We start from the raw sequence: 17,808 nt of genomic DNA on the forward strand, positions 1-17,808 counted from the left end.
TCTGGGAGTTGCACCCTTCCCTCCTTATAGGGTAGGTACAGCGTTGTTAGTGCAAATTTATGGCGTGATGGGCCCCAGAGGAATTCCCTAATCCCTGTCTCCAGGAAGAGAATGAAAGAGGCTTTGATATAATGTACATTAGTAAAGAAGTACAGGAATCTTGGCAGAATTATCATTTTTGCAATTGCAACCCTACCCATGAGCGACAATGGGAGCTTAGACCAAAACGTCATCGACCTCCTTAGGCCCTTTACCACCCCCACTGTGTTTAGAGTGTGCATGCCCCCTGGTGTGTACATGATGTGTACTCCCAGATACCTAAAGGATTCCGGACACCAAGGAATCCCCAACTCTTGTAGGTCTCCCGCATCAACCCCCCCGGAGACCAGTTAATGGAAATAGGCAAGATTTCTCCTTACTGAAGAGAATTCCAGACACCTTAGCAGAGTTGTCTAACACTTCCATGATTAGGAAAGTGGTGAGAGCACTTGGAACTGCTGGTTACTGTGCCTAACTCCTATTGAAATACCGGGTTTGATTGTGCATGCAGCCGGTTGTACTAACCAAAGGGCCCGTGCTCTAGTGCCCCGAGTCTAGATTAGGTAGGTTTTTGTTGTGTTCTTAAATAAATGGCGCTTGCACACATGATTATGAGCACTTGCTTCATTCACTGTTCAACATAACAAGGTGTATAGTCCACATGTTTATTTTTTATACCCTTGTGGATTTTCATTTCATCACCATAGGTGCCGACATGTGTTTCGACCATCTGAGGGTCTTTATCAAGGCGACAACCATTGACAGGTGATTTGTTAAGATATTAGGCATCATATCAAATCGTCATCGTGAGGTGTGCAGGGTGACAGGTTAAGTGCAACAAGTGAGGGCGTTACAATTAGAAATATTTAAACAAGAGAAACAGAGAATTGATTACCCCTCTCTACAAAGAAGTCTGGAGGTAAAAGAGTGGGGTGGTTTTACAACATGATTAGCATTCGAACAACATTCTGATCACACATATAGGGATTCGTTTAAAGAGCAACAAAAAAACCAATGATTTTTTAAAAAGAAATGAATAAATTAATTTAATGGAAGAAATACAAAATTTAAAAGAACAGTATTCAAAAAGGACTGAACAAGTGAATGCAACAGACAATAATCACAAGAGCCGTTGGGGAACAGTTGTCCAATATTTGTCACCGTGTGTCTCTTCATCAGAGAGACAAATCTCGTTTCACTGGAGATGGGGACATCAGGATATGTATTATTGGGAGAGCAGGTTTACAGAGTATGTCTCCCTTAGTTTTCCGTTCTAAACAGGACACTGCCCTACACGTTAGTTCTATTATGTTTCTTGCTCTGTGCACCCGACTCAGGGCTGTGAGGATAACCAATCTCAGCATTGCCGGGGCTGCGACCGCCCGCTCAAACTCTACATGCCGTCGATCACCTCCCACCTCATACCAGTACCGAAGGAAGCCGGCTTGCGCTATATTGTAATACAGTTCCAGGTCAGATAGTGCCAGGCCCCCCTCCCTTACAGGTGCTATAAGTCTGTCCCATGGCACCCTTGCTTGCTTGCCCGCCCAAATGAATCGTGCCACAGCCGATTTCAATTCCTGAAAGTATTTTTGGGATACCACTGTGGGTGCATTCAAGAATATGTAAAGGAATCTGGGGAGTAGGGCCATCTTAATCACTGACACCCTACCATATAGGTTTAAAGGGAGAGAGTCCCACCTGGTCATTGCCGCCATGGCCATTACTAGGGCTCGTACATAGTTTCTAAGGTATACCACCTTCCCTTCTCTTACCATAGTGACGCCCAGGTAGCCGGTTTGATGTACGTCCCACTGGAAACCCCATGAGTCCTGAAATTTTTCCACAGCACCTGTCAGGGGGAATATGACCGACTTGCTGGTATTCACTTTCAGCCCTGATAGATCGAACTTCTAGCATGATCGGATAGAGGTTGGTTTGGGGTTTTGAATAAATAGCACCATATCGTCAGCGTATAACGATATCACCACTTTATGGGTGTACAATTGAATCCCCCGATGTATATGCAGTTCCCTGATTCTCTCCGCCAAGGGCTCTATCACCAAGGCGAACAGCAGAGGGGACAGTGGGAATCCCTGGCGTGTTCTGCGCTCAAGTGCCATCAGCTCTGTTAATTGCCCATTCACTCTCACCCTTGCCATGGGATCCTTATATAATAAGGATGCTCCAGAAATATACATGTCCCCTAGACCCATTTGGCGAAGGACAGTAAATCGAAATGGCCATTCGACTGAATCGAACGCCTTAGTGGCGTCTAGTAAGGATGCTACTGCGTGAGAGTCTGGCGGCAGTGCCGACATGAGGCCAAACATCCTCCGGAGCCCATATGTCGACCGCCCCGGGATGAATCCCGCCTGGTCCGCTCGTGCCATTGGTGACATCAGCGGTGGTGATATTCTGGTCACCAAGATTTTGGCTAATATTTTGTTATCTAGATTGATGAGCGATATTGGCTGGTAGGATGAGCATTCGCTGCACGGTTTATCAGGCTTCAGCAGCACCACTACCACCGCTTCCCTGAGGGAGTCCGGAAATCTTCCCGCCTTGACTGCGTGCTTGTATACCTCCAGTAAGTGAGGAGCTAGTTTGTCGACATAATATTTATAGAATTCGGCAGTCAGTCCGTCTGGACAAGGAGACTTCCCAGATGGCAAAGTCTTAATTGCCTCAACGACCTCTTCCAATGCGTGTGGTTGATTCACGCATTCTCTCTGCTCTGCCGTGCACCAGTATAGCCCCACCTGGTCAAGGTATGAGTTTATATCTTCCTGAGAAGCCTGCGTTTGAGTCGAGTATAGGTGACTGTAGGATTTGTGAAATTCTTGGAAAATGTTCAGGTCCTCGAACTGCTCTATCCCGTTCCCGTCAGTTATTGCTGTTATTCTGCCCTCCTGGCTACTCATCCTGGTCGCTCTAGCGAGCCATTTTCCCAGTGACTGCTCCTCCCCGTATTGTCTAGGTACCACCCTATCCCACAGGTATTTCAGTTCCCTCTGCGCCACAGTGTGAAACTCCTGGAGCTTCTGCATTATCTCTGCCTGTTCAGCATATGTAATTGTAGGGGTGGTGTCATGCAAGGTGCGAATGGTTGCTTCCTTATCAGCCAATTCTTTCCTTATTTGTTTTAGGATCCCCACTTCTCTGGCTATGCATTCCCCACGGATCACACATTTAAAGCCCTCCCACAGGGTCCCCACTGAGTATACTGAGCCTGTGTTGATCTCAAAATACATGTCTATTGCCCCTGTCAACCCCTGTCTGAACACCGTGCCTGTTAAGCTCTCACTCTTAAACTACCAAGAGGTCTCGTCTTTCTACGCCCCGCTAGAGTAATGGATAGTAGGACAGGTGCGTGATCCGAGAGTGTGCGGGCTAATATGTCGATGTCAGCGATGTGACTCAGGATTGTTTGGGACGTCAGGAAGAAGTCCAGTCTAGACGCAGAGTTGTGAGGGGTGGAATGATGCATGAATTGGCGTTTTGCCGGGTTCCTCATTTTCCATATGTCTTTGATCCACCAGACTAAGGGCATGCCTTGGAGCCTATCCTTTCCTTGCTATGTGGGCGTTGGGCTCCCCCTGTGCGCTCACAGGTTGGATCCATTACTGCATTGAAGTCTCTTGCCCATATTATTTCCCCTTTGGGTATGTCCCCCAATTGCCTCTCGATCCAATCCAGGGATTCCGTTGTGTCTTGGTTGGGGCCGCAGTAACTGACCAGGGTGTACTGCACCCCCTGGATAATCCCCTGCAGTATCGGTGCCCTTCCCTCTCGATCTTTCAAAACTTTGGTTTGTCGAAATCCCACTCAACTGTGTACCAGGATACCCACCCCTCTGGCATATGAGGATTATGAGGAGACATATCTTTGACAGCCCCAGCCCCTCCCGATTTACCCTCTGTGTCCGCCGTTAAGTGGGTCTCTTGAAGGAAGGCAACTCCCACCTGATGCCGCCTCATATATTGCAGAACTTTCCTACATTTGGAAGGAGAGTTAAGCCCTTCTACATTCCACGTAATAAAGTTAAGGGTTGCCATAGATAGTCAGTTTGAGATGTTCCGCCCTTGGTGGCCAGGCCCTCTGGGATGCTGCTATCATGCCACCTTGAGCGAGTTTCAACCCCCAACCCCAGAGTCTGTTACCTGTCGTTTCTGTACCGATGTCCCCCCCGCCTCCCGCCGCTACCGGCAACCCCAACCCGCCAGTGGTGGATCCCCCCAAGCCCCGCTGTTCTTCCCCAGCTTCCCCCTATTCTCTCCCTGCTGAATACCCCAACCTTTCAGCTTCCCATTGTCCCTCAACATTTAAACTAGAGCTTTTGCTTACGGGATAGTAGAGAGACCGACCCTCTGTTGCACCTCCTTAGGTACATGGTCTCCTTGATCCCCGGAATAAGTTTTCAAGCATCAATGGTGTCATGTGGCCCTGACTGGTGTATTATTTGCGGGCATATCCATCAGCTATTGTTCTCCTGCATCCCAGGGGTCTTTGGCAGTGATTCCAGAAAGGTGGTGGCCTCCTCCGGGTTCTGGAAGAAGAGAGCTTGCCCTTCGTGTTCAATTCGTAATTTGGCCGGGAACATCATTGCGTACTTCATACCCCTCTCTCTTTGCTTTTTGACCTCAATGAAGGTCCTCCGGGATGCTTGCACTGTGCCTCAGAAGTCAGGGAAAAATTTGATCACATCTCCCTTGTACAAGACTGTTCCTTTCTCCCGGGCCTTGCGGAGTGCTGTGTCCCTGTCTCGGAAGTTTAACAGACGGGCTATCGGCTGCCGCAGTGGCGCTCCTGGGATTGGCTTCCTTCCGCTCGGTATTCTGTGTGCTCTCTCAACGATACACACAGGTGAGAACGCTTCAGGCCCAAGCGCCTCCTGCAATATTCCTTCTACGAGGGTCTCCATGGTCCTCTAGTCTCCGATTCTGAGAGGCCAACAATCCTGATGATGATCCTCCTCCATCGGGATTCCAAGTCCTCCTGCTTCTCCAGCAGCTCATTCAAAGCCCTCTTCACGCCCGACATCTGCCTGGAGACAGATGATGATACATCTTCCACCCTCAATATTCTCCCCCTTAGCCTCGTCCAGTCTTTCGCCATGCTTGTCCAGGTGGACTTATATGTGATCCACTTTGCAAGTGAGAGAGTCCAGTTTCCCATCTAAGGATTGAATGCTGTTCTGTAGTTGCGCAAACATGTCTTTAATATCTTGAAACGCAACTGCTGGGTCCTGAGGTGGTGTCACGGCATGTGGTTCCTGTGCATCGGCCATTGTTCCGGAGGGTTTGGTCTGTGGTGTGGTGCAGGGTCGAAGTGCAGCTTCGTCTGCTGTTTGCCCCCTTTGCCTGATTTGGACAGAACTTTTAATTCCAAGTGTGGGTAGTCTCAGTGTGTGGTGGCCGTTGGTGATGGGCCCCGGATTGCTGTCCTCCCAGCTCCCTTCCCTTCCTGCGTCCCCAGGGGGGGAGGGCTGTGGTAGTCTCGGTTACTGGAGTGCCCTCTGTTCCGTAGTACTGTTCCCCACTCTCGTCGACTGGTTCTCTCCACTTCTCTCACTCCTGGTACACCCTAGTGTTGTGGGGCTCTAGCTGTCAGAGCGGCCTCCGTGAGTGAATGTGGGGGGGTAAAGCCTGTTTCACTCCCAGGCTTTGCTGTGGGCCTTGAGTTTGTGTACTTCTCTGACTTGTTGTTCCCCTTCTGTCCCTCTGCAGGGGCTGTCCGTTGGTTGTATAGAGTGTTCGAGGCGTTATCCCCCAGGGTGGTTTTGGTAGCAGAGACGTTTGCAGGATGGTGCGCTTGGAGCGCGTGCTACCTGTCTCCGGTACCCTATGTGTTCCTTCCGGGCTTTGAAGTGGATATAGCAGGATCCCTGCTGTTCGGCAGACTTCCCCAGGGTTACGTACTTGGCTGTATGCGTGGGAGTTGAGGTCTGTTGCTCGTGCCAGTTATGTGCATTGTTCACAGCACTCTGTCCCCAGGTTACTGGTTCCCCAGGTGGGCTTTACGGGGCAGTTTCAGTCCCTTCCTCCACCCCTTGCGTTGCTGCTCTGTGTGCGGTCCGTACTGGAGTGGTGATTGGTCCCCAACAAGCCGATCGGTCGCTCTCCCCCGGACTTAATTGATTTTCAGTGCCCGCGTCCGGGAGGCCCCTCTGGCTCTTTCGCTGGTTTCATGGGTTGGTCCGGGTGTCCGCAGCCGCCCACAGCGTTCACCTCCTCGCAACGCTCACCTCCTCGCAGCGCTCCTTTGATTGTTGCTTGCTTGGAGCCGTCTGCAGGCTGCTGTGCGGAGGTCGGGGTCTGACAGTTCTAGTGAGATTTGGGTGGATGGATGACGACCGCTTAACCGCCTTGTCCGAGTTCCGCTCTAGTGTGTCCCCCCGCAGCTGCAGTAGCCCGAGGATTTTTGAGCCCTGCCCAGTGTGCTGCTTTCTGTGGCGCTTTGTTGGCAGCGGGCTCAGGCTGGGGAGCCGCTGGGGCGTTGCAGGCCGAAGTCCCGATGCATAAGATTGACAGCGGTTTTCACGTGCCTGCTCTCCCTCTTTTCGCCCGGGTCAATACGTTATTCCTCTGGTGATTTTGCATCGAGGGGGCGGTGCCGGACCTTCGGATCCCACCTCCGGAAGTGATAGCTTTCACTGCTCCACCAGCGGGACTCCTCTCCAGGGCGGGCTGTGCTGCAGCGTGCGGTCAGGGCTGCTCCTCCCCTCTTGGTATACGCAGGTCACCTGTAGTGCTCCACGCCATAGTTTGTTATGGGGATTTCCCAGCCTCGATTTTTATCAGGATTTTCACATCTAGTGCAGCTCACATTCAGCACTTGGCGTCGTTAAGTAGCTGGAGACTACTTCAAGGAAAGCCGCTGGATAAAGGACCGGATATATCAGTGCTTTGGAGCTTCACGGGCCCGTGGCCATCTTGGTTGGGCTTTCTAGCTCCCCCCAGGAAGGAGAGGCTTACCTGAAACAAACTTCCGAAGGCTCGGCTGGAAAATGTCAGCGTAGATGGATGGCTTGGTCACAGAGGTTGAGGTACTGGAAGCTATAAAGGAGATGCAATCGGGAAAGGCGCCGGGAGAGGATGGGTTCACAGATGCCTTCTATAAACAATATGCGAGGTCCATAGCTTCACATCGGGCTAAATTATTCAGTGCTATCCTAGACGAGGGGGACATGTCGCAGTGATTCAGACGTATGCTGATTACAGTGATACTTAAGGAGGGAAGGGACTGTGAGGATTGTGGTGTGTAGAGTCCAGTATCTTTACTGAATACGTATGCAAAAATCTTTGAAGATCCTGGCCACAAGAATGAATCTGATGCTCCTGAGATTGTTGCGGATCAGGTGGGGTTTAAGGGAGGGGCTATGCTGAAGAAGACATTGAACATGTCTCTTGACGCAGAAAAGGCATTTGATCAGGTGGGCTGGCCCTTCTTCTTTGCAGTATTAAAGCAGGTGGGTCTGGGTTTGCGCCTTAGAAGAGCGATTGATTCGCTATGTAACACTCTGTTAGTGCAGGTGCTTGTGAATGGGAGAAAGGCTGCATGGTTTGGATTGGAGAGGGGAACCAGGCAGGGATGCCTGCTATCGCTCTTGTTGTTCGTGTCGGACTATGCATGAACCTGGAAATAAGGGGCATTCAGGCAGAGGATTGGGAATTTAAATTGGGGATGTTTGCAGACAACATGTTGCTGCACCTGGAGCAGCCTCTCCAGTTGATCCCAGAGGGTCTGAGAGAGCTAGGCGTATAGCCGATTAGCAGGCCCCAAAATAATCAAGGTAAAACCGATCCTTTTTTTGTTCGCATGGACAGGAGATGAGCAGCTAGAGATCGGGATTATCTTGCTCTGAAAATGTGCCAAACTAAATTCAGGTACTTAGGGGTCCACATAACAAGACGGATAGAAGATCATTATGAGGCAAGCCCCTCCAACCTCCCACCCCTTGCTAAATAAAATGTATGGGGATCTATGCGCTTGGCAAAGCTAACCATTTCCTAGATGGGGAGAATAAACATAAAGATGAATGTCCTGTCAAGGATCTTGTTCTTATTTCTACTGCTGATAAGGGTACCCGATGCGGAACCTAACAGGGGCATTCTTCAGTTCTTATGGCAGAGGAACAAACCGAGGATTGGGTATTGAATGTAGTGGTGTCACGGTATTAGTTTTATGACGATACGAAAACCTTCTTGCCAAATGACGGTATATCATGGTTATCGCGGTATAGCAGGTGGAGTTAACTAATCTTGACAAATATTTTCTAAAAGGTCATAAATTGTCAGATTTATCATCACAAACAAAACCAGGCACCTGGGTCCAGAAGTGGGATTTTCAACATACTTTCCACTGAAATGCCACCCCTTGCTTCCACCAAACACACGTGTGGAGAGGAGGAGGGTGCCCTGCTGTGACTGGCAAAGCAAACTGAATAGCTTTTCTTAAGTGGTCATTTAGGCTTTTAGCTCCCCCACTGGCTACTGGTGAAGATGAACATGTTGCCATCTTGATAACCTGCAAGCCACAGATCAATGGAGGCTGGTGGTAGTATGCGCTTGTGCGCATACACACACACACACACACTCTCTCTTTACGTTACAGCCTTTAGTTTACTTGCGGGCCAAAAGGTGTTCATTAAACACGGACATGTTATGGTATGGCAGCAGGGAATACCCACAGAGTTGAGTGAATTTTGCAGTGTCACTTATTATATGTAAATTCAATGATGGAACCAGGGAAATCCCCCATTGTCATATGTTTAGCAAACATTATCCATTATAAATATAGAAACCCCCAAAGCCGCCATCCCAAAGTAAACCCTTTTCCTTCTTGGCACTGTATTTATTCTTCCTATTGCTACATTAAAAACTGCTCCAACTGAAACTACTTGGCAGATGGCACATACAACAGTGCAAGACCAAGACTGCGCAGCACTTGCTTACTGCAGCCTTTCCAAATCAGATTGAAACGCACACTTAACGGTATAAATGGTATACCGGTATAAACAATGTGACGGTTATTATTGTTCAATTAAGTGGTTGACGGTATCTTTAACGGTATACCGTTATACCGTTACATCCCTAATTGAAGGCTAATCTGCTCAAAGGAGGGGGTGGGTGGGTCTCCTTGAAAAGAAAAGCTATTACAGGGCAGCACACTTTCAGCATTGATCGTGTACCTGCGGGTGGACAAAGAGAAGCAGTGCGTATAGCTATAAAATCTGCTTCTGGCTCAGGTTACAGTAGGGGAATGGATTTGGGCCTCGGTCCTAGGTCTGCCGAGGAGAGTATGGGGAAAAACCTATCTTGGGATGCCTCTGGGTCTTGTGGAGGAAGGGGAGGGCTACAAAGGGGCTTTCCTTGTGGCCTTCCCTCTTGAGAGATATCTGGACCCCCAATTTGGGATGATAATGCGGAGCCTCTCCATTTTCAAACCTGATTCAAAGCGGGCCTGGAGAGAGTAGGTCAGCTGTGGAATGCGGGCACGTTTAAAGATATCCAACAGTTGGAAGAGGACTTGGGAGTTGGGAGGCGTTCTGCTTTTTCATACCCAAGGTTGAAAGGGGTGTTGTTGCCACCGAAATGGAAATAGGACTTGCAAAGAGACCTTCCTCTGTTTGAGAAGGTACTGAACTCGTGGACTGGCTCGAAAGGGCTTATTTCACAGTTGTACCAGGAAATTGTTAGGGCAATAGGATACTATGGGGAAGCTCAATGGCAAAAAAGAGAGAGGGACTTGAAGAGGGACATATCTGATGATGAGTGGTTCTCTTTATAAGAATGCCCACAGAACACCATTGCTAGTCAGTATAAACTCCATGGTATCAAACTACTCCATAGGTGGTAATACGATCCCTTGTGGTTGTCAAAAATGTTCCCCTCGTCCAGCCTCTTTTGGAGGGGCTGCGTCGTGCATATGTGGTGGGAATGCGAGAAGCTGCACGGGTAATGGAAAGAGGTGCTGGGTTAGATCAAGAACCTAGAGGGAGTGGACAGGGCTTGGACCTGATGTTGGTCCTGTTTGGCCTGCAGAGTGGAGAGGAGGGGAACAGTAGAGCCCCACACATGGTGCATTTATTTTTACTAGCTGCTGGAGCGTGTCTGAAGTCCCACTGGAAGAGGGCTGCTTTGCTATTCAAGGGAGAGTGGGCTAGCAAAGGAAGGAACATTTGGAAATGGAAAGCCTGGCAGCTCTGCTGTCTGATAGTGCTGGTAGTCTTCAACTAGTGTGGAGTCCTTTTAGGGAGAAATACTCTATGTAACGCCCTTGATTACTTGGACTGTGGGATATGCTTTGATGAAGGGGTGTGGCGGTTCTAGAGTGGTTGGGAGGAGGAAGGAAGGAGGTAATCGATTGTTGAAGGAAATGATTTTGTGGGTGATGGATGTGAGTTTGGTGTATAATGAAGAAGTGTATTGTTGATATTATTGACTTTATTACAACATGTCCATAATAATATATTACACAAAAAGTGCATTTTGGATTAGATTGAATGTCCTTATGAGGTATTCTTCATACTCTTCAAGGTGCCATTTCATAACTTTATATGGCTACCACTGATGACGGTTGTCGGTTAAATAAAAAAAGGTGGCCACTTTCTAAAAGCTGAAAATGAAGCTATGAGTAATGAGATGTGAGAGCAATGTGAGATCCTACCTATTCCTATTTGTCTTCTGTGAGAAACCTGAGGGTATTCTCCCAAGTAGATTCCGGGAATCCCTTATTCAGGTGACCAGTGAAGAACCCCAACCCTAGGGGTAGACGAACAAGGGGGGGGGGGATCACCTAGGTAAGGGAACCCATGGTTATGCTCATGGGAATGCCCTAGGTGAGATGCAGTACTATACTGAAGAAGGTGAGGAGGACAGAGTCCCTTAGGATTTTGTAAGCTTCCTCACATCGCATCACTCTTGCCCAAATCCAAAAATCCCATTGCATTCAGAAACTACCTCTGCCAGAATCCCTGTTTTCCTATGTCCTACCTGAATACTCCCAGTCATTCTCCTTCTTGTCCCTCTGATTATTATTTCCCACACTCCTAATCTGCTCAGACAAAACACTACCGTTCACACAATCCCCCTGTTCATTTCATGATACTAATCCCAGTCATTCCTGTCAACTCCCCTAGGACGAAGAATATAATTTCCCCTGCCCCCCCCCCCGAACCCCACCTTTCTGACACAAAAACTTTCTCACACTGTGGAAGACAGCAGATTAACTCCAGAGCCGTTCACCTGACATGTCCCGACACAGAGGTTAGGCATAGTCAGACAATTAACCAGAATCACACACATCTGATAACCCTTTCCTTTCCCCACAAGGCAAAAAGATGGAGCATGAGAGCACAATACGAGCAAGGCAGACTGCACAATGAGGTAGCTAACTCAGCACAGCAGTTCAAGAGTAGGAGAAAGATGGCGCGAATCGAGAGGGGGATGAGGAGAGGAGTGACCTTCCCCTTTCCGACCAAGGCCCGTGAAACTCTACGGAAGGAGGAATAGTAATACTGCAAACAATAGCCAGCATGTGCTGCAGCAGATGTCAACGGTACACAAGACCCTCCTCCGCTGATAACCAAGCCGGGGAGAGACGCTTGCCACTGTGGTACCGACCTGGACTCCAGAGACAAGCAAAGCCAACCAGTTCATCACAGCCGGTGAGTCGAGGGGAGAGCCGATAAGAAACCAAGCTGTGTTGAACAAAAGTAGTAAACGGCTAACTGAAGAAAGTACAAAGAACTGTCAATATGAGAGGGGAAAACCAGCTACAGAGGAGTCAGGCACCACGCGGGTGCTCACTCAGAAAACTCTGTCCGACTACCCTATTGTTGAAACTACCGTTACCAGAAGGCCTTGAGAAACGCGAGAAAGCGGGCGAAGTGGTCATACAGTGGTCTAGGTAAAATCCTCTGTACAGTCGAAAGTCTTTGACCGGCAGATGATTGTGAAGCTAAGGGAAGTGAATCCTGTATCGTAGGAACTGTTCAAGAAATTGTTTAAATTGGCAAAGTTGGCAAGTGTGAACCCGACGGAGGGATACTGATAAAAGGGGGCGAAGCCAGAAGTCCCAATGAATAGTGTTTTGACAAGAGTGAACCCGGTAGAGGGTTATCCACAGTGAACTGTTTAAACATTAAGATTCGTGAATGTTCCAGATGAGACTGTGTTGAAAAGGCTTTAGTGAACCCGACGGAGGGAAGGCCAGTTTTAAAAAGACATTAAGATTTGTGAATGTCACAGATGAGGTTGTGTTGAAAAGGTTGTAGTGAACCCGACGGTGGGAAGGCAAGCATTCGAGAAGGGTCTGAGCCCGGAAGAGGGGGGCCCAGGGGCGAGAAGCCACCATCCCACTGAAATGTGAACGCAACAGAGGATTTTTTTAAATAAGCCAGGTTGAACCCGACAGAGGGAGGCTGATATTCGAGAGGGGTCTGAGCCCGAAAGAGGGGTACCCAGGGGTGAAGAATGATCAGCCAAGTACAATCGGAAAGGAACTTTTGTTTATTATTTTGAACCCATCAGGCCCTCGGAAGCAAGAAACGTAACTACTGAAGGTCCTGATATTGCTAGGAACCTTTGTGGATCTGAGCCCGGAACAGGGAGATTCAGGGGTGAAAATACATCACCCAACGTGCAAGCAAAAAAGGAACTTTTGTTTATTATTTTTGGAATACATCAGGTCCTCAGAGGCAAGAGGCTTTTTGTAGAAAAGAGACTTCACCCCCGAAGGCTCTGATAGCTGAGAGCGGAACTGTTGGCTCGTGCTGGGAAAGCTGGACGGTGTGCTGTGCTCAGGAGTACTGTGTTCTGTGCTCAAAACCTGGGAAAGGGAGACCTCCGGCTAACACATCCTGACTTATCGTTTGTGAACACTTTTATTTATAGTTATATTTAGCGTAAGGATTGGCATTCTTAGTACAGGCCCTTTTATTTTGACAAGACGGCACTAGGACTGCATTATTATTATTTGATGGTTGTAGATTGCTCCCATCTTAGTTTTAGGTTTAGATTAGGCTTTTTCCAACCCGTATATACAGTTTAATAAACACCCTTGAACTGTGATCACTTGTGTCTGTCTTTACTGTTGCGGACTGAATCCCTGTTGCTAAGTAACTGAAGGCAAGAATGCTTAGTGATCGGGACTGCATTTGGGTGCGGTTATTCTGTGTAAAAGTCATTCAAAGAGAGTCTGAACTTTAGCGGGCAACAGGGATTCAGTCCGGACACATGACCACACTCTCCTTTAGTACAAGCAGCACATTAGCGAAGTATACGACTGACACTGGTAATTGTAGTTTTGTAACCTCTTATCGTATATGTTAACAGTAGCTAAATCATATAAGCTCAGGCTCTCTTTGAATGATTTACAAACAGAATGATTACACTTACGTGTAGTTCCGATCACCAAGCTTTCTTTCACTTAGTTACTAAGCAACAGGAACTCAGTCCGGTCACATGACCGCACTCTTCTTTAGCAAAAGCAGCACAGCTATTGGCTTGACCAGCCACACCCTTACTTTGTTCAGAGAACCACTGCCTGCCGGCAGAAACTACCGTGCAGGAACGCATTCAGGCGTGTTATGGTAAGCGCTCTATTTTTGTTTTTGTTTTTGTCTTTGTTAAGAGATATGGTTTTATCACGACCAGCTAGTACTACCAGCTTCCCATAATAATATCCCCCTTTCCTTTTGGAATAGATTACGCTCGTATTTTACGGACATTAGACTTGCAGTAGCACACTGCCTTTTCCGCGATCACGCTCTCCAGCACTGTTACCAGTGGTAAGCAACCTTTAACATTACAAGTTGATACTTGCTTGAGTACACTCATTAGATGTAATTATCTATTGGAACTCTTAGTATCCTATAGAATGTTAAATATGCTTGTATGTATATTTACTGCAGCCATTTCCCGACTCGAACTAACCGACCCTACAGAGGTGCCTTATCGGGCAATGCGAACCATTTTAAGGTACAGCATACCATTTGACCTTTTGTTGTCTCTTTGGTGTAACGACCTGACCGAATTAGAATAATATTCTTTAACCCAATCCAGTGCATAGTATGTGGCAACTTAGTAATTATAGATTGTTAGCACAAATTAATATTCAAAGTACAATCCTTAATAACAATGCTCAATCTTAATTTTAATGCTTTGTTTTCTCTGCCTCTCCTCTCTCTCCCTACACTCCTTCTTTTTGTCTCCCACCTTATTAAATTAAATTCATGATCTATGTAAATAACTGTAATTCTACTGAATATTGTAATTTTGGCTGTTTCATCACTCTGGTCCTACATTTGATAAATGTATTTCGACATGTTTATTGAACAGCTACACTTAATTTGTTATGTGCATACGCCCTGAGGACGGCCCAGATAGGGCTGAAACACGTGTTGGCGTGTAGTGTTTCTTTGCTTTTATCAATTAAAAATACTTACTGTATAACCCACGAGAGTGTGGCATTGTGAAAACTTTTTGGTACCAAACTAACCTCAGATTACTGTTCGGTTGGGGTAGCGCAGATTGGCAGGCATTACCTTACATCTTGCACATTGTGGCTGCACATTTCTGACAATAATAGTATTACACCAGCACCCATAAAGTATTCCAATATTCTCCTTCAGTTGTTGGACGACATTCCAAGCTTGTGGCACTATCAGCAAAACACAAACCGGACATCTGTTTACAGGAAGTAAGTATGTTTATTGTATTATATGAAACAAGTAGTTGCATTACCTTGAAAGATACCTTGATTAATCTCACTCTAAGAATTTTAAAAAGGGCATGTTCTAACACTGCTTTTTTCTTTTATTTGTGAGCTTTCTTCCAATCAGTATGTTGATGTATCCGAGCTGGAACAGAAGTGGAAAGACTTGTCTTTACCTGTGGAACAGCTGAGAAGCATTCTAGCTTTGGATAACTTCGGCACAGACGTGGAATGGATGAGATTTTTTGCACTTGGATGTAGCACCCTTGGAGGAGTATGTATCTTCAGGAGATATATTGTCTATGAAAATATATACAACTTAAAAGTTGAGGAGTGTTGCCAACAGTAGTAGATTCCTTCACAAACTAACCATACTAGTATACTGTGTCACAACTATGTTTTTTTGTTTTCAATTGGAAGCTCCATTTTGGTCTTAACATGCAGGAGAAAAATGAATGGCATTGTATTTCGTGTACAGTGCCCTTGTCACCAGAGACTTCAAATTATAGCTATTTTAAACCTCCTTTTCACTACAGTGCTGCTTGTTGTATCTGGTAGACCATTGTTGTGTTGATGTGTTGCATTACTCCCACATATTTATTTGTACAGCCATCTAAAGTTTACGTATATATCTCTTACACACTGTTGCCGTGGTAGATTGCCACAATTTCCTCTCTTAGCTTGGCATTTAGGTATATCTGTTCCACAGTGCTGTAAAATTGCAAGGTTTGCCACTAATCCTTGTTAGGACACATTTGAATTGCCATTCACATGACCTGGTCAACCATCAACTAATGGACTTTGGTTTGTGCAAGGATTACATTCAGGATCTTCTGGTTGACTCTCAAATGCCTGACTGGCAATGCCTTAACCTACTGAAGAAAAATATCTCTAAAGACTCTATAATCTGCAGCATCCAATCCACCAATCAAGTGCTACTGGGGAAACCCAGCTTCATTAACATATGATAGAATGACAAGCTTTTCAGTAGAAGCACTTAACCTATAGAAGAGTCTCCTACGAAATATAAGAACCAGTTCCTCAATCTTCACCTTTAGAAATGCAATTAAGTCTTCTTTTGCCTCCTTTTCTTTGCATACGATCCCATGCACCTTGTACTTCCTTGTGTCTGTATGGGACCTCTTGTCTGCTCTGTAAATTCATGATATTGATGTTTAATTCCCACAGTATGAATGATGACTAAAATAAAAGCAACATAGTTTCACAGATAGCTCAACGAACACTCCAACTACCAGAGAAGGTTCATGAGCGGTTCGGCTGCTGCATGTGCCGATGCTGGAGAGTGGTGTGCGGCGCATGGGAAAGCCACGTAAGATGCCCAGTTCTTCTTTCGCCGGCATTTTCTCTTCTTCTTGGCCCTGCGTCTCGGATAGCCAAATGCGGGTTGCCTGGGGCACAGATAGGCTTCTATCCTGCGGGTGGTCCCATGTTGTTGCATCTACAGACGAATGACATAGTTCGGTAAGATAAAAACAGCTTATGTACAAGCAATGTTCATATTATTTCTATTATTATATACGTTTGAATCTAGTTTTCAAAGATAATCAAATCGACATCAGGACAAATCTCATTCAAATTAAAAAGATTCTGAGCTTTTCAATGACTCCGAATTTAATAAATGGACATTTAACCTTAATTTACGATTCTACCTTCGAGTCAGATGGTCATATTAGCCGACCATGTGTGATGTTATTTTATATAGAGTTCATACTGCGGTAAAGGCTCTGTATGGTCATAACAGTGCTTGCTGTCCTAAACCTGTTTTTAAAAAGCAGGGAATCGCTGGAATAAACATGTTTTCCGTTTTTTGAGTAAGGCCAGCAACAAGCTTGTCATCCTTACCCTCCACAGGCAGGGAGTTCTATATCGAGGTCACAGTCCAGGGCATTATTTTGTATAAACCATGGGTTAACATCCAGATCTTCATTCATTGAGTACAGAGATCTAGTGGATTTGATACAATATATTTTTTCTTTGAAATAAGACGTTGAGTTGTTGTACTCGGACATCACCCTTAATATCGACTCTGCGGTCTGCTGGGAGCCGGTGTAATCTCCCCAAGTATGGACTAAATATAGGCATGCTTCAGAGTGTTAGTAACTATTCTAGAAGCTGTGTTTAACAATATCTTAAGTCTGTGAATTATGCTCTTCCTTGCTCTCAATTGCAAAACATTACAATTGTCCATCTTCGAGCAAATAATAGCTCAGGCTATGCTAGCACAATTTTTCCCAGACAGAAAATGGGAAATCTTCTCGAGAAGCATTAGATCATACGAGGAAGACCTGATGAAGGTTTTGGTCTGGCAAATCATTGTCAGGCTTGTGTCCAATGTAACCCGAGTTAATTTGGCTTGATCCACTGTTCTAATCGCTTTATGGGCGACAGGAATGTGGGAGTAAATGGCTTGCACCTTTAAGATTTTCGATGGTCCGAATAAAGAAGACAATCAGTGTCATTTTGATTTAGACTTAACCAATTATCTTTCATCAACTCTTGGGGTGGGGCTTTCTTTTGGGTTACAAGTTAGTCTTTGCATGTTCTGGGTGTCGTCTGCATAGTTTTGAAAGGACACCCTAGCATCAACCAAGAGGTTGTTATGTAAAAAGGTATTTTTAATTTTGTTAAAAATGAAAAGGCGGCGATTTAGAAAGACCACTCTGAGACCGCTCAGAGTGGTGTTTCTAAGTCTGTCGCGCCCCTGCCAGACACAAGTGCGTGCAGGGGCTGACGGGTTCGGACGGACGGGCAGAGGAAGATGGAAGTCAGCAGTGAGTGTTTGTCTACGTGCCTGTGTGTATGTTGTTGTGTACTGTTTGTAATGTGGAGGGGAGGGGGCTGGGGTGAAGATGTGTGTTTGTGTGGAGGAGTGTTTGTTGGCTGGAGGGGAGGATGGGGTGAGTTAGTGTGTGTGTGTTTGCAATTGTGTATGTATCTTAGGGGGAATGGGCAGGCATGGTTGTTGTGGGAGGGTCATAAGATTAAAGGGTGGTTCAGGGGGAGAAATCCTCCCACCCCCCCTGATTT

The 17,808-nt window shown here is 46.5% G+C and overlaps 1 protein-coding gene across 1 annotated transcript in view; it reads left to right on the top strand.

Moving 5' to 3' along the window:
- ROPN1L (rhophilin associated tail protein 1 like) overlaps positions 1 to 17,808 on the top strand; it is a 322,639-nt gene that overhangs the window by 271,880 nt on the left and 32,951 nt on the right. Inside the window, exon 4 of the mRNA XM_069613754.1 lies at positions 14,873 to 15,034. Within this exon, the coding sequence (XP_069469855.1) occupies positions 14,873 to 15,034 (162 nt within the window). The remainder of the gene's footprint in view (positions 1 to 14,872; positions 15,035 to 17,808) is intronic.

The sequence above is a fragment of the Ambystoma mexicanum genome, chromosome 5p, assembly GCF_040938575.1.
Source record: "Ambystoma mexicanum isolate Mex_15411 chromosome 5p, UKY_AmexF1_1, whole genome shotgun sequence".
NCBI classification, from domain to species: domain Eukaryota; kingdom Metazoa; phylum Chordata; class Amphibia; order Caudata; family Ambystomatidae; genus Ambystoma; species Ambystoma mexicanum.